The following is a 21,776-nucleotide window of genomic DNA, read 5'->3' on the forward strand; positions in this document are numbered from 1 at the left end:
GCCTTATGATCAAAGATGTGCAGAATCTACCCGAATGCCACCCAGGGAGGGCTGTTCCTTCCCTTCCCACTGCCCACACAGTCTGCAAGGGCAGGCCAGCCCGATGCGGCCGAAACAAAGCTGTTCTGGACCCATCCATGCAGAACCTTGCTCGGGACCTGATACTAATCTGATAAACTAGTTTGTATGGCGGGTCTCGGAAGGGTCGCTGGCAGGGGACTGGGTTACCCTCCTGGTTAAGGTGCTTTTTATCCAGAGCCTTATGGAGGTGCAAGGTCTTGACCTAGGCTGGGTGGATCTCACCTTATGCCAGGTCAGTGAGGACCCCGGTGGGATGGGGTGAGGGGGACAACCCCAACAGGGTAGTGGTAAGGTGGGGGCTAAAGGGGAGAAGCCACAGCCCAGAAGTCTGAGGCTCTAGGGACCTGCAGGCTTCCCTTCCTGACTGCAGAGTGAGAATAGGGCCAACTTGGGTTCCCTCCACTTGAGAGAGGGGACAGATGTGTCCCTCTGGGAGGTCCCATCAGCTACAAGGCTCACAGATCCTGGGAGAATAGAGAAGGGAACGATCCTTGGGGTTGCATTTTTTATTTTATTTTATTTTTGTTTTTATGGTCGCCCTCATGGCTTATGGAGGTTCCCAGGCTAGGGGTCCAATCAGAGCTGTAGCCACTGGCCTACGCCACAGCCACAGCCACGCCAGATCCGAGCCGCATCTGCAACCTACACCACAGCTCATGGCAACACCTGATCCTTAATCCATTGAGTGAGGCCAGAGATCGAACCGACATCCTCGTGGATGCTGGTCAGATTCATTAACTGCTGAGCCACGAAGGGAACTCCCTGTATTTTGTATTGTGAAGTGACCTCTTAGGGCACCAATACAGGAGGAGCAAACCGCTGATGCCCACAACACACATGGACCTGGGGGAGGGGTGGCGGGTGTCGCACTGAAGGGGGAACCCCATATTCAAGAGACTACATGAGGACTTCCTGCTGTGGTGCAACAGGTTCAGCGGCATCTCTGCAGCACCAGGATGCAGGCTCCACCGCAAGTCCAGTCACAGTGGGTTAAAAGAGCCGGCGTTGCCGCAGATGTGGCGTAGGTTACAACTGTGACCCCAATCTGACCCCTGGCCTGGGAACTCCATATGCCTCAGGGCCGCCAAAAAAGAAAGAAAGAACAAGAAAGACTACATGAAATTCTGATTTGGGCAAAACAGAAAACCTGGGACCAGAGGTGGGACCGACTGCCAAGGGCATGTGTGTTTTCAGGCGACGAAGGTGTCCTGTGACCTGACTGAGCCGGTGGTTGTACGCATTTGTCAGAACCCACTGAACTGTACACTTGGCATGGGTGTGATTTATTTTATGCAAATTACCCCTTTAATAAAGTTGCTTTTAAAAGAAAAAGAAAATGAATGTCTTAGTCATAGCGGTTGCTCCACTCTGGGAATAACCTGGGAGGCCCATGCGAGAACCCTAGGAAGGCCTGCCTCCATCATTCTCCCGGCATGTTAACGTTTGCTCGGGCCCTTACTGTTAGCCGAGCACGTTCTCCTCACTTGACTGATCGTCACACCCACATACGAGGGGGCATGATTAATCCCATTTTGTGGCTAAGGCCACAGAGACCCTCGACAGGCCAAAGGAGCTGGCCTAAGCCTTCTGACTATCCTATCATCTCTACTGGTCTAGGAAAACAAAGGCCTAAGAAAACTAAGGTCCAGAGCATGCAAATAACTCAAAAAAGCTGCCCTGCTAGTTAAGGACAGAGTCCAACATTGAAGGCACGCCTCCTCCCACAACAAAGGGGAACAAGGACTAGTCACATTGGGGTCATCCTGAATGCAGACAGAAGTGGGCTTTCGTTCCCCCTCAGCGGCACGGCCAGACCCTGGACGGAGAAGCAGAAACAAAAGCCAGGCTCCTCCAGACTCCACCTCTCCTTGCACGGAGCAGCCCCCACCGCACCCCCTTGAGTCCCCAGGGTCTTGTAACTTTTACGAACCACAGCACCGAGCACATGCATTACCTCACCACCGTCTGGCTTATTTCCTAGCACAATTGTCCAAAGCTTGCTCCATTTCCCCCCTCTGTTGGCTGTGCACTCTTTGCCCATTCCTCCCCGCTGAAATCACAAAGCTCTGACCCGAGGGAGCCTGCGGGAGCCTCCTCCTCCTTCCCAAAGTCCTTTATGTCAGAAAGAGGCCTCTGGGGCAGGGCCTGGGTAGCCTACGGCCCCTCCGTATATACCTTCTAACAGCTTGCATCTGGGCCGGGGTTGGGGAAGACATATGATGGTATGTCCACAGGGGAGGACATCCCAGGTGAATCACAATTCATGGTGGGTAAATTTTTTTTTCTGTCTCTTTGGGGCCGCACCCACGGCATATGGAAATTCCCAAGCTAGGGGTCAGATGGGAGCTGTAGCCGCCGGCCTACGCCACAGCCACAGCCACGCCAGATCTGAGCCTTGTCTGTGACCCACACCACAGCTCACAGCAACGCCGGATCCTTAACCCACTGAGCGAGGCCAGGGATTGAACCTGCGTCCTCATGGATGCTAGTCGGATTCGCTACCGCTGAGCCACAATGGGAACTCTTTGGTGGGTAACTTTGGGGACAGGAATTGGGAGTGGGTGAGAGGAGAGAAGATTCTACTTTTCTGTTTTGTTTCTTTTCTGCTCTATGTGAATTTTCCCACCAGTGGCTTGGATTACATTTATTTGTATCAACGAGGCTAGACTGGGCCAGGAACTTAACAATTTTCTTCTTATAATTATCTGTATATATATTTTTAAAACCCTGAGAAGTATTATTATTATTATTATTATTTGTCTTTCTTGTCTTTTTAGGTCTGCACCCAAGACATACGGAGGCTAGAGGTCTAATGAGAGCTGCAGCTGCCGGCCTACGCCAGAGCCACAGCAACACCAGATCCGAGCTGTGTCTGCAACCTACACCACAGCTCACGGCAATGCTGGCTTCTTAACCCACTGAGTGAGGCCAGAGATGGAACCCGCAACCTCATGGTTCCTAGTCGGATTCGTTTCTGCTGTGCCACGACGGGAACTCTGAGAAGTATTAATTTTTGAAAATAAAATAAGCACCTATAATGTACCACCTCCCTTCCTCCAGGGGGACTAAAACATGCAACAATTTAAATGATGGAAAAACTATAAATGATTCACCCAAAGGAAATGGAGCCAGAGAGGGGTGTAGGAAGGAGAGGCCCCAGGAATGGAGCTGGCTGCCGTTCCTCAGTAGAGGATCACTCTCCTTCGAGCCACGGTCACCCCTGTGTTGTGCCTCTGCTGGGGTCCGCTCCTGCCATAAAGCCCTTGCCCCCTACGCACCTCAGACAAGAGTTCGTTTAGGGCAAAGACTGTCTTACTCTTCTCTGAAGCTTTCAGAGCTTTCTGCGTGCAGAGTAGAAACTGAAGAAACATCTATTGCACATGCTGGAAGGCAGTCTCCAACAGGTGAGAGGGCCGTGGGGTGACACCACTAGATCCTCTACCACTTGCGTGCAGAAGGCCTCACCCATCCCTCCTTTGCTCTGTAAAGTGCGTGGTAAGGTTCACGCTCCTTAACGTGTTTACCAAGACCTTCCCTGTCCCAGCCCACACCTGCTTTTCTGCCTGGTTCCCAAGACAATCCTGTGCCCCAGCAGTCAAACTGGTCCATTCACCACTCCCAGAGGCAACTTGAGGCTCCCTGTCTTCAGGGTCTTGCTCACGCCTTGCCCAATCTCTGCCACTGAAAACGCGGATGACAGTCTATCCACCTCATGTGCCCCTGGCTGGCTTGCTTCCTCTTCCCACCTTCCAGGTGCGTCTCTAAAAGCTGCACCCGCCCTTGCAGTATGGTCATCTAAGCCTCCCGGGCCGGAACATCAAGATGTGTCTCTTACCCTGCCTTCCCCCGTGTCTATTACCTTGCTAGGCCCTGAAGAAAGGGAGAGGGAGAAATACAAGGGTGTAGTTCAAGTCCAAGGTAGAATTAGGCCAAAGGCTCCATCAAGGCAGGGTTGGGTTTAGGGTCAGAACTAGCACTGGGTTAGTCAATTCCTAATCCCACCCACTAGGCGGCGCCCGCGGTCTCATTCCAGTCAAGACACCTCCGGTTTTTGAAGTTTATTGCCTGCTTTACAAGTTTCCTTCCTCCCCTACTGTCCCTTTAAGAAGGTGATCCAGGTGAGGCCCGGACTCCGCCCCCAGCGCTGGCCCCGCCCCCCGCCCCCGCCCGCCCTGCTCCGCTCGCCCAGTCCTAGCGACTTGCCCCCGCGGTCCGGGCCGAGGTCCCAGGTCCCGGCCCGGCGCCATGGAGCGGCGTTGGGCCCCGGGGCTCAGGCTGCTGCTGCTGCTGCTCTGCGCCCTGCTGCCCCCGGGGGCGCGCGCCAAGGAAGGTACCGACCCCCGCCCCGCCCCGCCCCGCCCCGCCCCCTCCTGCGGGAGCCGGCATTCCTAAGGAGGCCCTCTCCTCGCGCCCCTCGCTAGCGCTCTTGTTTTGCCCCGCCGGGCCATCGACTGGCCTGGCCGGTCTTGGGTCTTTAACCCCAAACAGCTGCTTTCCCGGGTCAGTGATCTCCGCCCCTGGTGGCCAGCGGTTTGCTCCTGGGGGTGGGGAGTGAGCTTCTGGCAGCTGGGAGGAAGCAGTGTCCAGAGGGGCCTCCCTCCACGCCAGCAATCGGGGGGGGGGTGGGGGGGGCGGGATCCTTTATTCCCAGGCAGCCCCAGCCTCGGGCACCTAAAGCACAGATCCGAACCCTCTGGAGTCGGAGGTGGGAGTCGCCTTGTGCCAAGCCAGGCAGGAGAACAGAGGGACCTGACGCTGGGGGATGGGCTAGGACTAGGGGTGCAGGGGTTCCCGGGTGCAGAGGTCCATCCTTCCACGTGGACCCTTGCACACACTCTCTGCCCCTAACACCTGGACTTCCCAGACCCCTTGCTGTGCCTCTACTCCACATCCCTAATCACAGGCAGGGCAGGCCCTTTGGCAGCGGCAGGGAACCTCCCCACCCAGGAACTCCCTCCAAAGTCTTTTGTCCACCTCCTGCCGGCTCACGATCCCCCAGAGGCTGAACTCCTCTCTGGCCCATCACCCTTCCTTTTCTGCCACTGATAGGTTCCCCCCGGGCTGCCTGAGAGGCTGACGGTCCTCTCTGGGGCTGCTCTTCCTAAGGCTTCCTGCCATTGACTTTGGTCAAAGGTCCAGCCGTCCAACCCTTGCCCTACTCTCCCTCTTCCCTCAGGGATTGGACAGACTAATCCCTGGAGCTCTTCACTCCTTCCTGGGTCGTTTTCCTCCCCTGAACCTCTGGAACTCGGCTGTTAAGAGCGGGGTGTTGATGCCTTGGGGCTGGGGGCCTGAAGGAGGAATGTGGTTTGCATTTGTGTTGCCTCCTCCCTCGGAGGTGACCAGCCCCTTTTCTCTCCTTCAGTCACTCTGATGGACACTAGCACAGCGCAGGGAGAGCTGGGCTGGCTGCTGGATCCCCCAGAGGATGGGGTAAGTGTGGGGGGGGGGGTAAGACTTAGGGTGGCTCAAGGCTGAAGGCCAGTGGGAAATGGGGCGGTGAGGTGGGTGGAGAAACAGAGAAAAGAGCAGGAAAAACTGGAAGTGTCTCCTCTGGGAGGGGGAGGGGAGGTGAGTCAGAGTCTTCTGAATGGGACCTGGTTGGGGTTGGGGGGGGGGGCGGTCAGGCTTGAAGGTTCCCAAGGGGAACATTTCAAAGGCTGGCTCCTCCCCTCCCTGCCCCAGCAAGGGAGGGCTGAATACTCTGAGGACCTGGAGGAAGATGAGCCTACTCCGTCTGGGAAGAGAATGGACCATCCCTGGGGTGGTTGAAGGCTGAGACCCAAACACAGAAAAGTCTGCGGTCTCTCCAGCCCAATGGGGTTGCACAGGTTTTAGGGGGTCGGGGACCCCATCAAAGGATATTCAGAGTCGTGGATGGGGACATTTTTTTTCTGGAGAGGAGAGCCGGAGTTTTCATCACATTCTTGAAAGGGTCTTTGATGGCCCCCTCCCCCAAAGTTGAAAGCTGCCCCATGGCGGTCCCAGAGCCCTTGGCACCTCCTCCATCCTCTGCAGCTCTGTGCCACACCGTGCATTCCAAGCCCCTATCCTCCTGGAATATTTCTGAAGACCAAGGGAGCAGAGAGGTGGGATCTTGTGAGTCCTAGAGCGCACCTTGCTGCACTCAGCAGAGCCGGCCCTGGCACCACAGGAGGCTCCCCAGGTGCCACACCCTCTGGGACTCGGTCTCAAGACCTCTTCATTCTGGTCCTAGACCCTGTTCGCCAATGTTCCCTTTTCCCTTTGCTCCTCCAGTAGGAATCCAACCTCTATTTCTGGAATTGAGGCTACTTAGCCTGCTTTCCTTCTGAGTCTTAGGGTCCTGGCTCCACTCTCAGCTCTCCCACAGAGTGGCCTGTAATTAGAATTAATAGACTAAACCATAATGTATCCTACAGGAGAGGCTGCTTGGAAAATACTGGATTAGGCCAGCTCTAATAGGCGCCTCATCTCATAAACCAGCTAATCACTCTACAATGAGAGCTGCAGGTCCATCTGCTGGCTCCCACGGGCTACCCCTGCTTCCCCCACCCAAATAATTCTTCCCTGGTTGGGCTGGAGCGGATGCGAGTCCCCTTTTGCAGGCTAAACAATTCAAGAAGGCAGCAGCAGTCACATTTCCACTGTCTGCCTTGCCCCCCTCTTCCCCTCTCCATCTTTTCAAAACACATACACATCCAGATGCAGGCTCCCCAGAATGTACCTATGTAGCAGCCAGCAACCAGAGTGATAAGTGAAAGGATCCTTGTTGCAGATCCTGGGCAGCTGGTTCTCCCCCATCTGTCACTGCTGGAACTGGGAGGAGCAAGTTACAGCTGGGAACATCTGCTGCTCCTGCCCCAGCTGCAGCCATGGCAGCCTCGCTAATGAGCTGCACATTAACCACCCACCACCTTTGCACCTGCCCATCACCCCAAGCTTTCCCCATCCCTGCTTCCTCCTAAGCACAGGCTCTAGGTCCCTTCCATCGCTGCAGCTTGGATACCCCTTGTCCTAGCTTTGAACTTCCTAACATAAATCAAAAACACAGCAGCATATACTTCTGCCTCTGGCCCGTACCACCCCAAACTTTAGTTGATGGTGCTTTTTCTTGCCTTTTCCCCAAGTGGAGAGTAGTGATGAAAGCCCTTGCAAAAAATGAACTTTCTATGGGCTTCAGTCTCTCCTTTACAAAATAAGGAAGTTGGAGTTCCCATCGTGGCTCAGTGGTTAACAAATCCAGCTAGTACCCATGAGGACGCGGGTTCCATCCCTGGCCTTGCTCAGTGGGTTAAGGATCTGGTGTTGCCGTGAGCTGTGGTGTAGGTCGAAGATGCAGCTCAGATCTGGCATTGCTGTGGCTGTGGTGTAGGCTGGTGGCTATAGCTCCAATTAGACCCTAGCCTGGGAACCTCCATATGCTGTGGGTGCGACCCTAAAAAAAAAAACAAAAAAAGACCCCCCAAAAAAAAGACAAAAAAAAAAAGGAGTTGTAACCAAGATGTCAATGGAATATTTTATAGAATTTGAGAGCTTCTTAAATTTATCTCACAGAAAATATACTTACGAATGGCTACGAACTTTTTTGAAGAAGAATGAAATAGGAGACTTGTTCTATCAGACATCAGAACATACTACACATCAATTAGAATTAAAACCCTTGGTGTTACAGAATACTACTCGCACCAATGGAACAGAATGGAAAGTCCCCAAAGAGAACCACATATTTGAGATTTTAGTATGTGATACCATTGGAATTGCAAATCAATGTGGAAAATATAGACTGGTCAATAAATTGATGATTAGGTGTCTGTAATTTTAAAAATTTAAAAAGGAAGAAGGGGAGTTCCTGTCGTGGCGCAGTGGTTAACAAATCCGACTAGGAACCGTGAGGTTGCGGGTTCGATCCCTGGCCTTGCTCAGTGAGTTAAGGATCCGGCGTTGCAGTGAGCTGTGGTGTGGGTTGCAGACGCGGCTCGGACCCCGCGTTGCTGTGGCCCTGGCGTAGGCCGGTGGCTACAGCTCCGATTCATCCCCTAGCCTGGGAACCTCCATATGCCGCGGGAGCAGCCCAAAGAAATAGCAAAAAGACAAAAAATGGGGGGGGGGAAGAAGGTAAAGTTACATCTTCACACTATACACAAAAAAATTAATTTTAGGAAGGTTAAAATCTAAACCTAAAAACCACGCCTACAAGAATGTTAAGAGAAATATTGAAGGAAGGTCTTTATAAGTTTGAGATGGGAGAGCTTCCCAAGCAAAATACACAACACAAAAAGGCAGATAATTGTTATTGTGTAAAATTTTTTAGAGTGCCAGCATCAAAGACATTATAGGCAAAATGAAGTGGCCTGATGGAAAAAATATTTGAAACATACATCTCAATGAAATGATTACTGTCTATGATATTAAAAAAAATGAGCAATCAAAAGTAGACTATCAGGCAAAGGTTATAAATACATAACTGCATAAAAATACAAATAGCCTGTGAACAACAACAACAAGAAAAAGAAATACACACCCTCCTCCTCAAAGAAATGTAAATTAAAATGGCAAGAAGCTGTTTTGTCCACAAGATTGACTCAAAGTCAAAAGATCATTAATATCCAGTGTTGATGAGGTTTTGAAAAAATGAGCCTTGTGCTTCGTGGAAATGGAAATTGATAAAGCCTTTTTGGAGGGCAATTTGGCAGTATCTTCTTATAAAATTTATAATATATTTACCCTTTAATAGAGCAGTTCTACAGAGATCTTATAAAAATCCAAACATCTTAAAAACTTTTTTAAAAACTGGACGTTACCCAAATGTCCAATGATGAGATGAATGATTAAATGCATTGTGGTACATCCGTACAATGGGATACTATTTTAAGGATTCTTAAAAAGAATTAGGTAGATCTATACATGCTTGTGGATATCTTTCAAAAATTTTTTATTGAAAACAAAAAGTAGGTTATAGAGTAACATTTGTACATTCAAAAAAAAAAATTGTGTTCAGACACATGCATGTGAAGAAACACTCAAATACTACTCTAGAGCCACCGAAAATGACCTGGAAAGTCTTACTCCAAGTTGTTAAGAATGGGTGGACAGCAGTTCTTTCTGTGATGCAGTGGGTTAATGATCTGGCCTGACAATGTGGCAGAGCTGGTTCAATCCCAGGCCTGGCACAGTGGGTTAAACGATCTGGTATGGCTGCAGCTGCAGCATAGGTCACATCTGTGGCTCAGATTCAGTCCCTGGAGCAGGAACTTCCAGATGCTATGGGTGCGGACAGAAAAAAAAAAAAAAAAAAAAAAAAAAGGGTGGACAGAAGGGAGGACTTCCACTTTTTATTGTATGTAAATTTTTATTCTTTGGCTTTCTGTAATAAGCACATAGAAGCCTAATGATTAAGAACATAGACTCTGAAACCTAGAGTGCCTGGGTGCACCTCCCAGCTCCTCCTCTCAATAGCTGCTGCCTTGGGCAAGTAAGTCCTTTGACCTCAGTGTGACTCAGTTTCCTCATTGAAAGTGCTTCAAACAGTGACTGGTAAACATTATAGTAGTGCCAGCTGTTATTAAGCTCAAAAAATCCCTCTAATGTGGAGTTCCTGTTGTGGCTCAGCAGTAACAAACCTGACTAGTATCCATGAGGACATGGGTTCGATCCCTGGCCTCGTTCAGTGGGTTAAAAGATCCGGCATTGCCATGAGCTATGGTATAAGTCACAGATGCAGCTTGGATCTGGAGTTGCTGTGACTGTGGCGTAGGCTGGCAGCTGTGGCTCCGATTCGACCCCTAGCCTGGGCGCTTCCACATGCTGCAGGTGCAGCCTGAAAAGAGAAAAAGACAAAGAAATTCTTCTAATGTAAAAGAAGTTAAGAGGAGATGGGAGTGGATAATGTCTAGGAGTCCAACCCATCTTTCCATTGCTGATTTTGATAGCGGTTGTGACAGGAAGGCATGTTAGAGAGGGTAAGAGTCCTTCATATAGAAGAGTTCCATGCTTCTTGTGGCCTCCGGAAGTTAGGGGCCTTCGTATTGAATGTAGTCTCCTCTGAACAAATAGAAAGTTTTTGTGAATGAGCTTTTGCTGCAAAAATCTGCTTTTGGGGTACCTGTCTTTCTGTCTATCTATTTCTCTATCTATTTATTTACTTATGCATTTATATTTTTAGCTTTTTTAGGGCCACACTTGCAGCACATGGAAGTTCCCAGGCTAGGGGTTGAATCAGAGCTGCAGCTGCCGGCCTGTGCCACAGCCATAGCAATGCAGGATCTGAGCTTCGTCTGTGACCTACACCAGAGTTCATGGCACCGCCAGATCCTTAACCCACTGAGCAAGGCCAGGGATCACACCCCCCACCCTCATGGTTTGTTACCACTGAGCCACGATGGGAACTCCCTGCTGATGAAATAGGTAAAACACAGCTCATACCCTTGCTGTTGGAGTGGGCTTATCTTAAGGGACCAGGGCTGGCCGGGGTTGTCACGAGGGTGTTGTCTTGCCCAGTTTATGTTCCAAATAAATCCCTGACCCTGAACATTTAACCAGCTATCCTAGGGCCGAGGGGTAGGGAGAAGGCAGGGTCGGGAGTGTGAAGCTGGGCTTCCTCATCCTCCATTCTAGAAAGTGAGCCTCTGGGGAGCAGGTGATGACGACTCGGAGCCTGACTCTGATTTTCCTCTTGCAGTGGAGTGAGGTGCAGCAGATACTGAATGGGAAACCCCTCTACATGTACCAGGACTGCCCAGTGCAAGAGGGCAGAGACACTGACCACTGGCTTCGCTCCAATTGGATCTACCGGGGGGAAGAAGCCTCGCGTGTCCACGTGGAGCTGCAGTTCACCGTGCGGGACTGCAAGAGTTTCCCCGGGGAAGCCGGGCCTCTGGGCTGCAAGGAGACCTTCAACCTGCTGTACATGGAGAGTGACCAGGACGTGGGCGTTCAGCTCCGGCGGCCCTTGTTCCAGAAGGTACTCCTACCCCTCAGGGCCGTTTCAGTCCTGAGGCTGATTCTTGCCCCCCGCTCCTTTTCATGACCCCACTCTGCTAAGAAGGAGAGAAGGGGACAGACACAGGAAAAGAGTGTAGGTTTGGAAAGATGCCAAGAATGTGGGACTAGACATCAGAAGAGCTGGCTTTGAGCACCTTTTCAGCTGTCTCCCGACTTGGGGTGCCTCACTGAACCTCTCTGAGCTCTAGTTTCCTTGTCCTAAAATAGTGATGCTAGGAGTTCCCTGGCAGCTCAACAGGTTAAGGATCCGGCACTACCACTGCTGTGGCTTGGGTTCGATCTCCAGCCTGGGACCTTCCACATGCCATGTGTGGCCAAAAAAGAAAAAAAAGCAGTGATACTATTTTATTATCAATCGTATGTGTGCCAGCCTCATCTCTTTTAGAGGCCTTTGCAGGCATCCATTGTGTTAACAGCATGGCCTGGTGGGGACAGGGAAGAAGGATTTGGGCTCTTGCCATCAGTACTCACTACATCCATGTGCGACACACACCCAGGAGTGCACGCAGAGCTGTGTAGGCGGAGTTCTCGGCAGGCTTGTCTTTACTCCCCTCCCCACTCAGGAAAACAGGCCAGAACACAAGAGAGTAAGGAGCATATGATCATAGGACGTGTGCTTATATTTTTTTCTTTTTTTTTTATGGCTAAAAATTTTATTAGAGTAGAAAAATAAACAATGTAACACACTGCTTACTATCATAATTTGAAATTGACATTTAATTTTTAAAATTTTTTTGTCTTTTTGCTATTTCCTGGACTGCTCCTGCCGCATATAGAGGTTCCCAGGCTAGGGGTCTAATCAGAGCTGTAGCCACCCGCCTACACCACAGCCACAGCAACGTGAGATCCAAGCCGCGTCTGCGACCTGCACCACAGCTCAGGGCAACGCCGGATCCTTAACCCACTGAGCGAGGCCAGGGATCGAACCTGCAACCTCGTGGTTCGTAGTTGGATTCGTTAACCACTGTGCCGCCACGGGAACTCCTGAAATTGACATTTTAATAGCATTTGGGAAATTGCTCTTTGAGTAAATTGCTTAGTTATGTTATTTAACAAACAATTTCAAACATTAATTTTTATTAAACTTGGATAAAAATATTTCTGTCCACTTATATAAATAGTATTTTATAAGCATTTTCAAGAATCATATTTTCAAGAGTCATACAATGGCATAGATGGGTATGCAGGAAAAGAAATGTAGTAAATTAATAGCATGAAGACTTATTTTTTTTTTCCAAAGAGATGTTGTAAAGTTTGTTATTCGTAATAAATTCACGGTGACACACTTTATAACCGACCACCTCATAGGCCTCAAGGCAGGGAACACCTTCAAATAGTGGCAGTCCTCTGGGCCGTCACATCGTCCAGCCTGGGTTTCAAACCTGGCCCCGCCGTGGGGTCACCGTGTGCTCTTGGATGAGGTCTCCGACCTCCCTTAGCCTGAGTCTCTTCATCTGCCAGAGGGGGAAGGTGATCCACCCCCCCAGCCCTTGTAGGATTATTGTATGGACTCCGCAGTGTGCGCATAAAAATGCTGGGCTCAGTCGTTCCCACGTAATCGGCCCTATGTTTGTGGCTGTGCAAACCCGTGCAGCGTTAAGCAAGCCGGCGCTTCTGTTATGTGGGAATGAGGCCCACCTTTGCCCCTGCCTCATCTTCCCAGGTCACCACGGTGGCTGCAGACCAGAGCTTCACCGTTCGAGACCTCGCATCTGGAGCCGTGAAGCTGAACGTGGAGCGCTGCTCCTTGGGCCACCTGACCCGCCGAGGCCTCTACCTCGCCTTCCATAACCCCGGTGCCTGTGTGGCCCTGGTGTCTGTCCGGGTGTTCTACCAGCGTTGTCCAGAGGCTGTGCATGGCTTGGCCCGATTCCCGGACACTCTCCCCGGACCCGGCGGGTTGGTGGAAGTGGCGGGGACCTGCTTGCCCCATGCCCAGGTCATCCCTGGCCCCTCCGGTGCACCCCGCATGCACTGCAGCCCGGATGGCGAGTGGTTGGTGCCCGTGGGGCAGTGCCACTGTGAGCCTGGCTATGAGGAAGGCAGCGGCGGCGCTGAGGGATGCCTTGGTAAGGAGACTTGGGGAGGTGCGAACTTACAGGGCCCATGTGGGGAGGGTCTCCTGGGAGACGGGTCGAGGGGCTCCTGCTCCATCTCAGGGATTTTTTTTTTTTTTTTTTTGCTTTTTAGGGTCACACCCGTGGCATATGGAAATTCCCAGGCTTGGGGTCCAGTCAGAGCTACAGCTGCCAGGCTACACCACAGCCAGAGCAATGCGGGATCTGAGCCACATCTGCAACCTACACCACAGCTCAAGGCAACGCCAGATCTCCGACCCACTAATCAAATCCAGGGATCAAACCCACATCCTCATGGATACTAGTGGGATTCGTTTCCGACACGCCACAACGGGAACTCCTGTCTCAGCGATTTTTATACTGAGCGTCCAAGGGCCCTGACGAGACACCTGCAGGGGTGTTTCCAGCGCAAGGGATTTGCGGAGTGAGGTTGTGATTCTGCCCGTAAAACACTGAACAACCTTGGTTCTGTGGCCTTCTATCTCCAGCCTGCCCAAGCGGCTCCTACCGGCCTGATGTGGACACAGCCCACTGTCTCAAGTGCCCCCAGCACAGCACAGCCGCGTCTGAAGGAGCCACTGTCTGTACCTGCGAGGGGGGGCACTACCGAGCCCCTGGGGAGGGCCCCCAGGCAGCCTGCACACGTGAGTCCAGGGCCAGAGCTGACTGTCTGTGAGGAGGTGCACATTGGCTAAGCCCTTGGTGGGCTCAGAATTTTCCAGAGCTTATCCGATGTTGGAGGCCATCCAGGGTGCTGGCCACTGAACCCGCATCCCGACATGAAAGAATGCGGAGATGTGACTAAGCATTTCCTCACGAGCACTCGAATCTCCTGTCTAGGCCTTGGGAGGGCTTTGAGAATCCGGGTGTTGGGAGGAGACTGGGGGCCAGCAGCTTGAATAAGAGCAAAGCTGGCTCCTACTGATGGCCCGCGTTCTCCCACAGGACCCCCCTCAGTCCCCCGAAACCTGAGCTTCTCTGTTTCGGGGACCCAGCTCTCCCTGCACTGGGAACCCCCAGCAGACATGGGGGGGCGCCAGGATGTCAGATACAACGTGAGGTGTTCCCAGTGTCAGGGAGCAGCGCTGGACGAGGGGCCCTGCCAGCCCTGTGGGGGAAGCGTGCGCTTCTCCCCGGGGCCCAGTGGGCTCACCACGCCTGCGGTGCGTGTGGACGGCCTCGAACCCTACGCCAACTACACCTTTAACGTCGAAGCCCAGAATGGAGTGTCAGGGCTGACCGCCTCCATGCACACCAGCGCCTCCATCAGCATCAGCATGGGGCATGCAGGTGAGGGGCCTGGGGGCCGGGGGCACAGAAGGACCTGGAGGGGAACCAGAGGGCATGGAACCACTGGGGTCAGTTGATGGGCAGGAAGCGAGAAGCTGCTTAGGTGATGTCCTCTCTCTTTGCAAATCCAACCGGGACCCTCTGGACACAGAGTCCCTGTCAGGCCTGTCCCTGAGGCTGGTGAAGAAGGCGCCACGGCAGCTGGAGCTGACCTGGGCAGGGTCCCGGCCTCGCAGCCCTGGGGGGAACCTCAGCTACGAGCTGCATGTGCTGAACCAGGTGAGGGCGCGGCTGACCGTCTATAGCTTGAGGTACAGGAAAGGGTAAAGCCTGCGGTGAATTGTGTGGCTTTCTCAGGACAAAACCCTGCAAAGAGCCCTGTCCTGAATGTCGCCCAACCTACCCCTCAGGCACCTTCCTAGGACTGCCCGTCCCCTCCCCCAGATCTGCTTTGGCACGGCCTGGATAACATGAGTCTCCATTCACAGAACGAAGAACGGCACCAGATGGTTCTAGAACCCAGGGTCCTGCTGACCGAACTGCAGCCAGACACCACATACATCGTCAGAGTCCGGATGTTGACCCCTCTGGGCCCTGGCCCCTTCTCCCCTGACCATGAGTTTCGGACCAGCCCACCAGGTAGGTGGGTGGTCCTGTGTTTAGTCCCAGATACGCATGCACCTGTTGTCCCCTGAGACTTCCCAGGTCCTATCTCAGTCAGTGACCTTCCTTCTTCCTCTGTACACAAGAGCACGTGCCCCCAGCTCCCCCACCACAGGCATGCAGAAGCTCCCAGATGGGCCCTGCCCATCCAGACTGACACCACACCTCTTCTTCAGACACACATTCTGATGCTGAATACAGCCGGCCGGCATCCTGTCACATCTCCTAACCCTTTGGTTTAGTGTCCATAGGCAGGCAGCCACGCCGGCCGTCCTTGGGTGGGGCCTTTTCCACGGGCTCTCTCACCCACACCCGACCTGGTTGGGGGATGCACACCCAAAGCCACTGGGGGACCTCCCCAGCCCCTGCTCCCCTTTAGTCTCTGTCGTCGTCGCGGGCTCTGAGCACCCCCAGACGTCCTCACCTGGTGTGCCTACAGTTTCCAGGGTCCTGACCGGAGGAGAGATTGTGGCCATCGTCTTCGGGCTGCTGTTGGGCGTAGCTCTGCTGCTCGGGGTTCTTGTCTTCCGTTCCAGGTGCTGCTCCTGCCCCCCCCATCCACCACCCCGGGTTCCTTTACCTGGGGAAGAAACTCCTGAATGCAGCCCTCCCACCCCCTCCCACCCAAGCTCCTGTGTGCCCATTCCCACCACCCTGCACCCCCACGCCCAGTTGTTTCTGGGGAAGACTCAGCTGGAGCCCACTGGGGCCCCAAGGTGGTCCTGGGACCCTGAGGAAGCTGACCCCCATCCCCCACAGGAAATCTCAGCAGCGACAACGACACCAGAGGCAGCAGAGGCAGCGTGATCGTGTCACTGATGGGGACAGGGGTGAGCCAGGAGCACCCCTGTGTGTGTGCGCGTGTTGGGAGGTGCCACTGAGATGGGACCCAGGGACCCACATTGGCCAGGACAACTCTGAGGGTGCAAGTGGGCTCTCTTGCCTCTAGGGTGCTTGTGTTTTGCTACTTAATTAACTTTGGTTAATTAACTTTGTACCAATAGGCCCCCAGAGGCTCTGTGCAATTACCTGTTAGCTATTGGTAACACCGCCTTCCCCAGTCCTGCCTGGCCAGGTCTGTGGGCTGAGGCTGGGCAGGAAGGCGACAGCCCACAGGCTCCCCGAAGTCCTCCCAGTCGTGTGGGCTTCCTGCCAGTTAGGTGTCCCACGACGGGGGGTTGTCTGGGGTCCATCAAGTAACAGGGCAGAAGCAAGGCTTATCCGGGAACTTGGATGAGGTGTGAGTGACGGGAGGGGTATGGGGAGCCCGGATGAGGAGGGAGGACAAGGAATTAGGGTCAATGAGTCACAAGAAGCTTGAGTAACTTGAGGCCATGAACATGCCTCTGGGTCTGGACGCTGGCCGACCGCTCTGGGCCTCGGGCCGTCAGGACATCCAGGCTCCGCGTGCAGACAGCAGGAGGAACAGCTGGGCAGCGGGGGCTTCGTTGCTGAGAATAGAGACCGTCTCTCACTTTCAGCCAGAGCAGGACGCCGCGGGGAACAGAGGCATGAGCAGTCTGGGGGCTGCTCCCCACCCCCCACCCCCATCCCCCGCACTCCTGAGCCCTGGAACCGGGCTCAACCCTCCCGGCTCTCTCCCCAGAGGATAAGCTGTGGCTGAAGCCTTACGTGGACCTCCAGGCCTATGAGGATCCTGCCCAGGGAGCCCTGGACTTCACCCAGGAGCTGGATCCAGCCTGGCTGGTTGTGGACACCGTCATAGGAGAGGGTGAGCCCTGGGGTCCCCTCTGTGCAGTAGCACTGGAGCTGCCAGCGCATTCTTGTAGAGCCCAGCTGGCCTCTCCTCTAGCCCGGAGCTCCCAGATGAGTTTCCTTCCTGCCCTACCTGAGGTCCTGGCACCACTGTGATCATGTTATAACCCCCTCATCAGGTGTCCTGGAGCAGCCCCCACCTCCTGCACCATCTGCTCCTGTGCCTGCAGGATGTTTGATAAAGAGGGTTAAACACATTGTCCTTGTCCATAGAGGGGTTGCTGTGCCCAGACTCAGGCCATCCTCAGATGCTTCCCAAACATGGGAGAGATGCAGAGCCTCCCTAGTCCCACATTCCACCCAGCCCAGGCCCCAGTGTCCTTGGACTGCCCTCCTCCCTTGGGTCACCAGGGAAAATGGATCTGAACAGAGAACAAAGCTCGGCAGTGTCTTTGCTGATTGTGTGGCCAAGCTGACTGGGCTGTGACCGGAGGAGCTCCTGAAAGAGAGGCGGCAGTGGTCGACCTCCCTGGTCCCATGTGCCCTGGCCCTGACCAGCCTGCCCTTTGTGCGTGCATCCCAGTCCCACTGCAGGACCCCCACTCACCCAGCTCCTCCTGAGCACCTACTGTTAGCCCAGACCTCTGCTAAGAGGGGAAGCAGTGCTGAAGCACTGCCTGTTCCAAACTCCCGTCCCCTGGCCCCGAGGAGGACAACCAAGCCCTTGTCCCAGGCAGGAGGGTATACTGTGTTTCTGATCGTCTGGTCTAGAGAAGAAAAGGGACCTGGAGGACTGGAGATACCACCGCCTGTCCCCCTGGGGAGCCCGACTGTGCCTCTGGGCGTGACCCTGTTTTCTTTGCACCCAGGAGAGTTTGGGGAAGTGTATCGAGGGTCCCTGAGAACCCCCAGCCAGGACGCCAAGACTGTGGCCATCAAGACCTTGAAAGACACCTCTCCAGACGGCCAGTGGTGGAACTTCCTTCGAGAGGCTACAATCATGGGCCAGTTCAACCACCCACACATTCTGCACCTGGAAGGCGTTGTCACAAAGCGTAGGAAGGGGTGGTGTCCAGAACCGCGGGTCAGGGGGTGGGGGGTGGGGGGGGTCGGGGAGGAGCCAGTGAGGCCCCCGGAAGTGGAGGGAGGGTACGCTGCCAGAGGCAGGAAGTCTGGTTCTGGGTGGAGTCGGGGTGGAGGCTGCGGTGGTGATGTGCGCTTGTGTCTCAGGAAAGCCCATTATGATCATCACGGAGTTTATGGAGAACGGAGCTCTGGATGCTTTCCTGAGGGTGAGAAGGGCAGAGGACCAGCTGGGATGGGATGGGATATGCCCCAGAGCCCTGGCCATTGGCTCCGGGTCCAGGAAGAGGAGACGCAGCCCCTCCTCTGAGTTCCCACCACTCCCTGCTACAGGAACGAGAGGACCAGCTAGTCCCTGGGCAGCTGGTGGCCATGCTGCAGGGCATAGCATCCGGCATGAACTACCTCAGTGACCACAATTATGTCCACCGGGACCTGGCCGCCAGGAACATCTTGGTGAATCAGAACCTGTGCTGCAAGGTGTCTGACTTTGGCCTGACCCGCTTGTTGGACAACTTTGATGGCACCTATGAAACCCAGGTCAGAGCCTCGCACTTAACCACCTATGCATTTACACACACGATTATAGGCTGTGTGTACAGGCAGTACGTCCAGAATTCGGATGCACGCTCATATGGACACAACGTGCCCTCCCCTTCCGGGCCCTGAATCACACCAGCTTTCTGCCTTACGTGCCCTACTAGGGAGGCAAGATCCCCATCCGCTGGACAGCCCCCGAAGCCATTGCCCACCGGATCTTCACCACCGCCAGCGACGTGTGGAGCTTTGGCATCGTGATGTGGGAGGTGCTCAGCTTTGGGGACAAGCCCTACGGGGAGATGAGCAATCAGGAGGTGAGCCTGGGGGTGTCTCGTACCTCTGGTCCCCTCCGCAAATCCACCATGGCCCTTTCCTGCACGTTGTCGTACTGATCCTTCTTGACCCAGTTAGTGTGCATGCTTATCCCCTCTGTTCCCCTTCAACTCACACGCCATTCTCTTGACCACCCCCCCCACCCTGGACAGGGGGTTTAGAAGCTCCAGGGCGATAACGTTGTGTGAAAAGAGGTTCCTACTGGCTGCCAGTTTCGTTTACCTACCCTTGGGCGTCCCTCTCCTCTTCCTCACTGCAGGTAATGAAGAGCATTGAGGATGGGTACCGGCTGCCCCCGCCCGTGGACTGCCCTGCGCCCCTGTATGAACTCATGAAGAACTGCTGGGCCTATGAGCGAGCCCGTCGGCCCCCCTTCCATCGCCTGAAGGCACAGCTCGAGCATTTGCATGCCAACCCGCACTCCCTGCGGACCATTGCCAATTTTGATCCCAGGTAGGCACCGCTGGGGAGGGCAGACGCGGGAGAATGGAAATGGGCATTCGGCTGCATCCACCGAGCACCAGTCCTGTGAGCTCCTGACAGGCTGGCATGAGAGGCAGGATTCCGATCTGCACCCTCTCTGATGGCGGAGATGCATCCCCGAAGAGCCCTGATTCGATGGAGGGCAGGGAGCAAACACCCCAAGATGCAAAGTACACACAAGCAGCTGATGACCGGGTACCTGCTCCACGGAGCTCGGTCACTTATCCTGGGGTGGGGAAGGCAGAGAAACTGACAGGAGCCGGACAGTTCAAAGCTTGTAGTGACCGAGAGGGGCCACCTTATAGGGTCTGGGAAGGCTCCCAGGTCACATGGCCAGCAAGGGTTGGGGAGCTGAGGGCATGCCAGTTGCAAATAGTGCAGGGTGAGTTTCCCATTGAGGCTCAACAGTGACAAACCCAACTAGGATCCATGAGGATGTGGTTCCATCCCTGGCCTCAGTCAGGGGGTTAAAGATCTGGTGTTGCCATGACCTGTGGTGTAGATCACAGACGTGGCTCAGATCTGGCATTGCTGTGGCCATGGTGGAGGCTGGCAGCTGTAGCTCCAATTTGACCCCTAGCCTGGGAACTTTCATGTGCTGCTGTTACGGCCCTAAAAAGACCAAAAAGCAAAAAAAAAAAAAAAAAAAAAAATAGTGCAGGGTACCGAGAAATTTGGACTTTATCCTGAGCATGGAGAACTACTGACCAATTTTTAAAAACTGTCCATGGGAAGGACATGGTTAGAACTGCATTTTACCCAAAACATTGCTGGAATATGGAGGAGCAACTGGTGTCGAGGCTCAGGTGGGGGAGACGGGCCAGGCTGGACTTCAGATGCTTTATCGGGGGAACTAGCCCTGGCGCGCTGGCCTCTGTATCAAACCACCATATATAACCTTGTTTCTGGGAGAAAATGCGCTCCACGTTCCAACTTTTGAAACTATCTTTTGGAGCACAACTCCCTTGTACACTAGAGACTGCATGTGCTAATCTTTCTGGAATGTTGGATATTTTCCCCCCAGCAGATTTACTTTGCTAATGGTTTTTGGCTCTGGCGGGCTGTAGTCCAGGAACACTCATTGTGTTGGGGGTGTCAATGCAAGAATAACAGCCGAGGTTGGAGGTGGCAAGCGGGGGGCTGCTCCCAGAACTCCAGGGGCCACCCCGAAAAAGGGCAAAGACCACACTGGCCTTCTGGGGTCTCAGCTTTCCTCTTCCTCCTGGCTGCTCTCAGCTGGGATGGTTGATACTTTGTGTCTTCACCAGCCCCCATCCGCTGCCCAGAGCTGGCCCCCGGCAGTGCAGATGGGCTGGGGGTACCTCCCTGTTTGGCCCTCCTGGGCTGTCACTTGCCCCCTGTCTGTCAGTGTAGCAGGACTTGTCAGCCTGCCTGTTGCTGTTGCCAGGACACAGGCCAGGAAATGGCTTCACAGACAATGGCCCAGGCTAATCCAGAAAGTCTAGATAATCTCTGTGCTCAGACACCCAACTTGAATGCCGGCCACAGATGCAGAGGCTGAGCCCCAGTTTCAGGAAAGCCCTGCATCCCCCGTGTGACTGAGGCAGCCCGTTGTCCCACAGGGTGACCCTGCGCCTGCCCAGCTTGAGTGGCTCGGACGGGATCCCCTACCGAAGCGTGGCTGAGTGGCTGGAGTCCATCCGAATGAAACGCTACATCCTGCACTTCCGCTCGGCCGGGCTGGACACCATGGAGTGTGTGCTGGAGCTGACGGCCGAGTGAGGCCCCGGGGACCTGGGCGGGGGAGGGCTGCGGGGGTTGGAGCCCACAGACTCACCAGCCAGCCCCTCTCCTGGCCCACAGGGACCTGACGCAGATGGGAATCACACTGCCGGGACACCAGAAGCGCATTCTTTGCAGTATTCAGGGGTTCAAAGACTGAGCCCGCCCTCACCCACCCTGTCCTCAGGGAGCAAGGATGGGGCCGTGGTCATGCATCAGGCCCCTTCCCTCGACCTGCCAGAGGCAGGCCTTCGGTGCTGCTCCTGCCCACCCGGCGCCCAGGAGCACCTCTGGAGCCTTCTCAGGAATCTCTTTGTTTTAAAAAGGGAGGTGGGGAGTTCCAGGTGTGGCTCAGCGGGTTAAGGACCCGACATCATCTCTGTGAGGGTGAGGGTTCAATCCCTGGGCTCGCTCAGTGGGTTAAGGATCCAGTGTTGCCGTGAACTGCGGTGTAGGTTGCAGACATGGCTTGGGTCCCATGTTGCTGTGGCTGTGGTGTAGGCCTCACCTGCAGCTTCAATTCTACCCCGGCCTGGGAACCTCCATGTGCAGCAGGTGTGGCCAGAAAAAGAAGGGGGGTGGGGGAGGTGCGGGAGAGGTTTAAAAAAAAAAAAAAAAGTAATTTTGGGAATGGGGGGGTTAATATATATATGTACATATACATATATATTTTTATAAATAAACAGAAACTAAGTTTTCACCTTTACCCCAGATTTTTAATTCTTCTGTTTCCCCCATCCATCTCACCCTGGAGGACTGCACAAAAGAGTCAACGGCTCAGAA

General features: G+C 54.0%; 1 protein-coding gene across 3 annotated transcripts; it reads left to right on the forward strand.

Annotated features, from left to right (window-relative positions):
- Positions 1-4,277: 4,277 nt before the first annotated feature.
- EPHA1 (EPH receptor A1) lies at positions 4,278-21,699 on the forward strand. 3 transcript variants are annotated; one of them, XM_003134566.6, is made up of 18 exons: positions 4,278-4,411; positions 5,447-5,514; positions 10,742-11,023; positions 12,728-13,133; positions 13,631-13,786; positions 14,088-14,432; positions 14,584-14,711; positions 14,921-15,071; positions 15,535-15,631; positions 15,855-15,925; positions 16,702-16,827; positions 17,681-17,866; positions 18,042-18,103; positions 18,228-18,434; positions 18,599-18,748; positions 19,027-19,220; positions 20,834-20,989; positions 21,075-21,699. In XM_003134566.6, the coding sequence occupies exons 1-18, from the start codon at positions 4,327-4,329 to the stop codon at positions 21,151-21,153; spliced, it is 2,949 nt and encodes a 982-aa protein (XP_003134614.2). In that variant the 5' UTR covers positions 4,278-4,326; the 3' UTR covers positions 21,154-21,699. The 3 variants fall into 3 exon arrangements, with proteins under 3 accessions (XP_003134614.2, XP_084861715.1, XP_084861716.1); XM_085005589.1 differs by lacking the exon at positions 4,278-4,411 and adding an exon at positions 4,444-4,581; XM_085005590.1 differs by lacking the exons at positions 4,278-4,411; positions 5,447-5,514 and adding an exon at positions 4,562-4,585 and having other exon boundaries at positions 10,700-11,023.
- The last annotated feature ends 77 nt before the right edge of the window (positions 21,700-21,776 follow it).

This window comes from Sus scrofa, chromosome 18, assembly GCF_054392235.1.
Source record: "Sus scrofa isolate SSC_HxYL_T2T_F1_AM1 chromosome 18, Sscrofa_HxYL_maternal_Yorkshire_Landrace_v2.0, whole genome shotgun sequence".
Lineage (NCBI taxonomy): Eukaryota > Metazoa > Chordata > Mammalia > Artiodactyla > Suidae > Sus > Sus scrofa.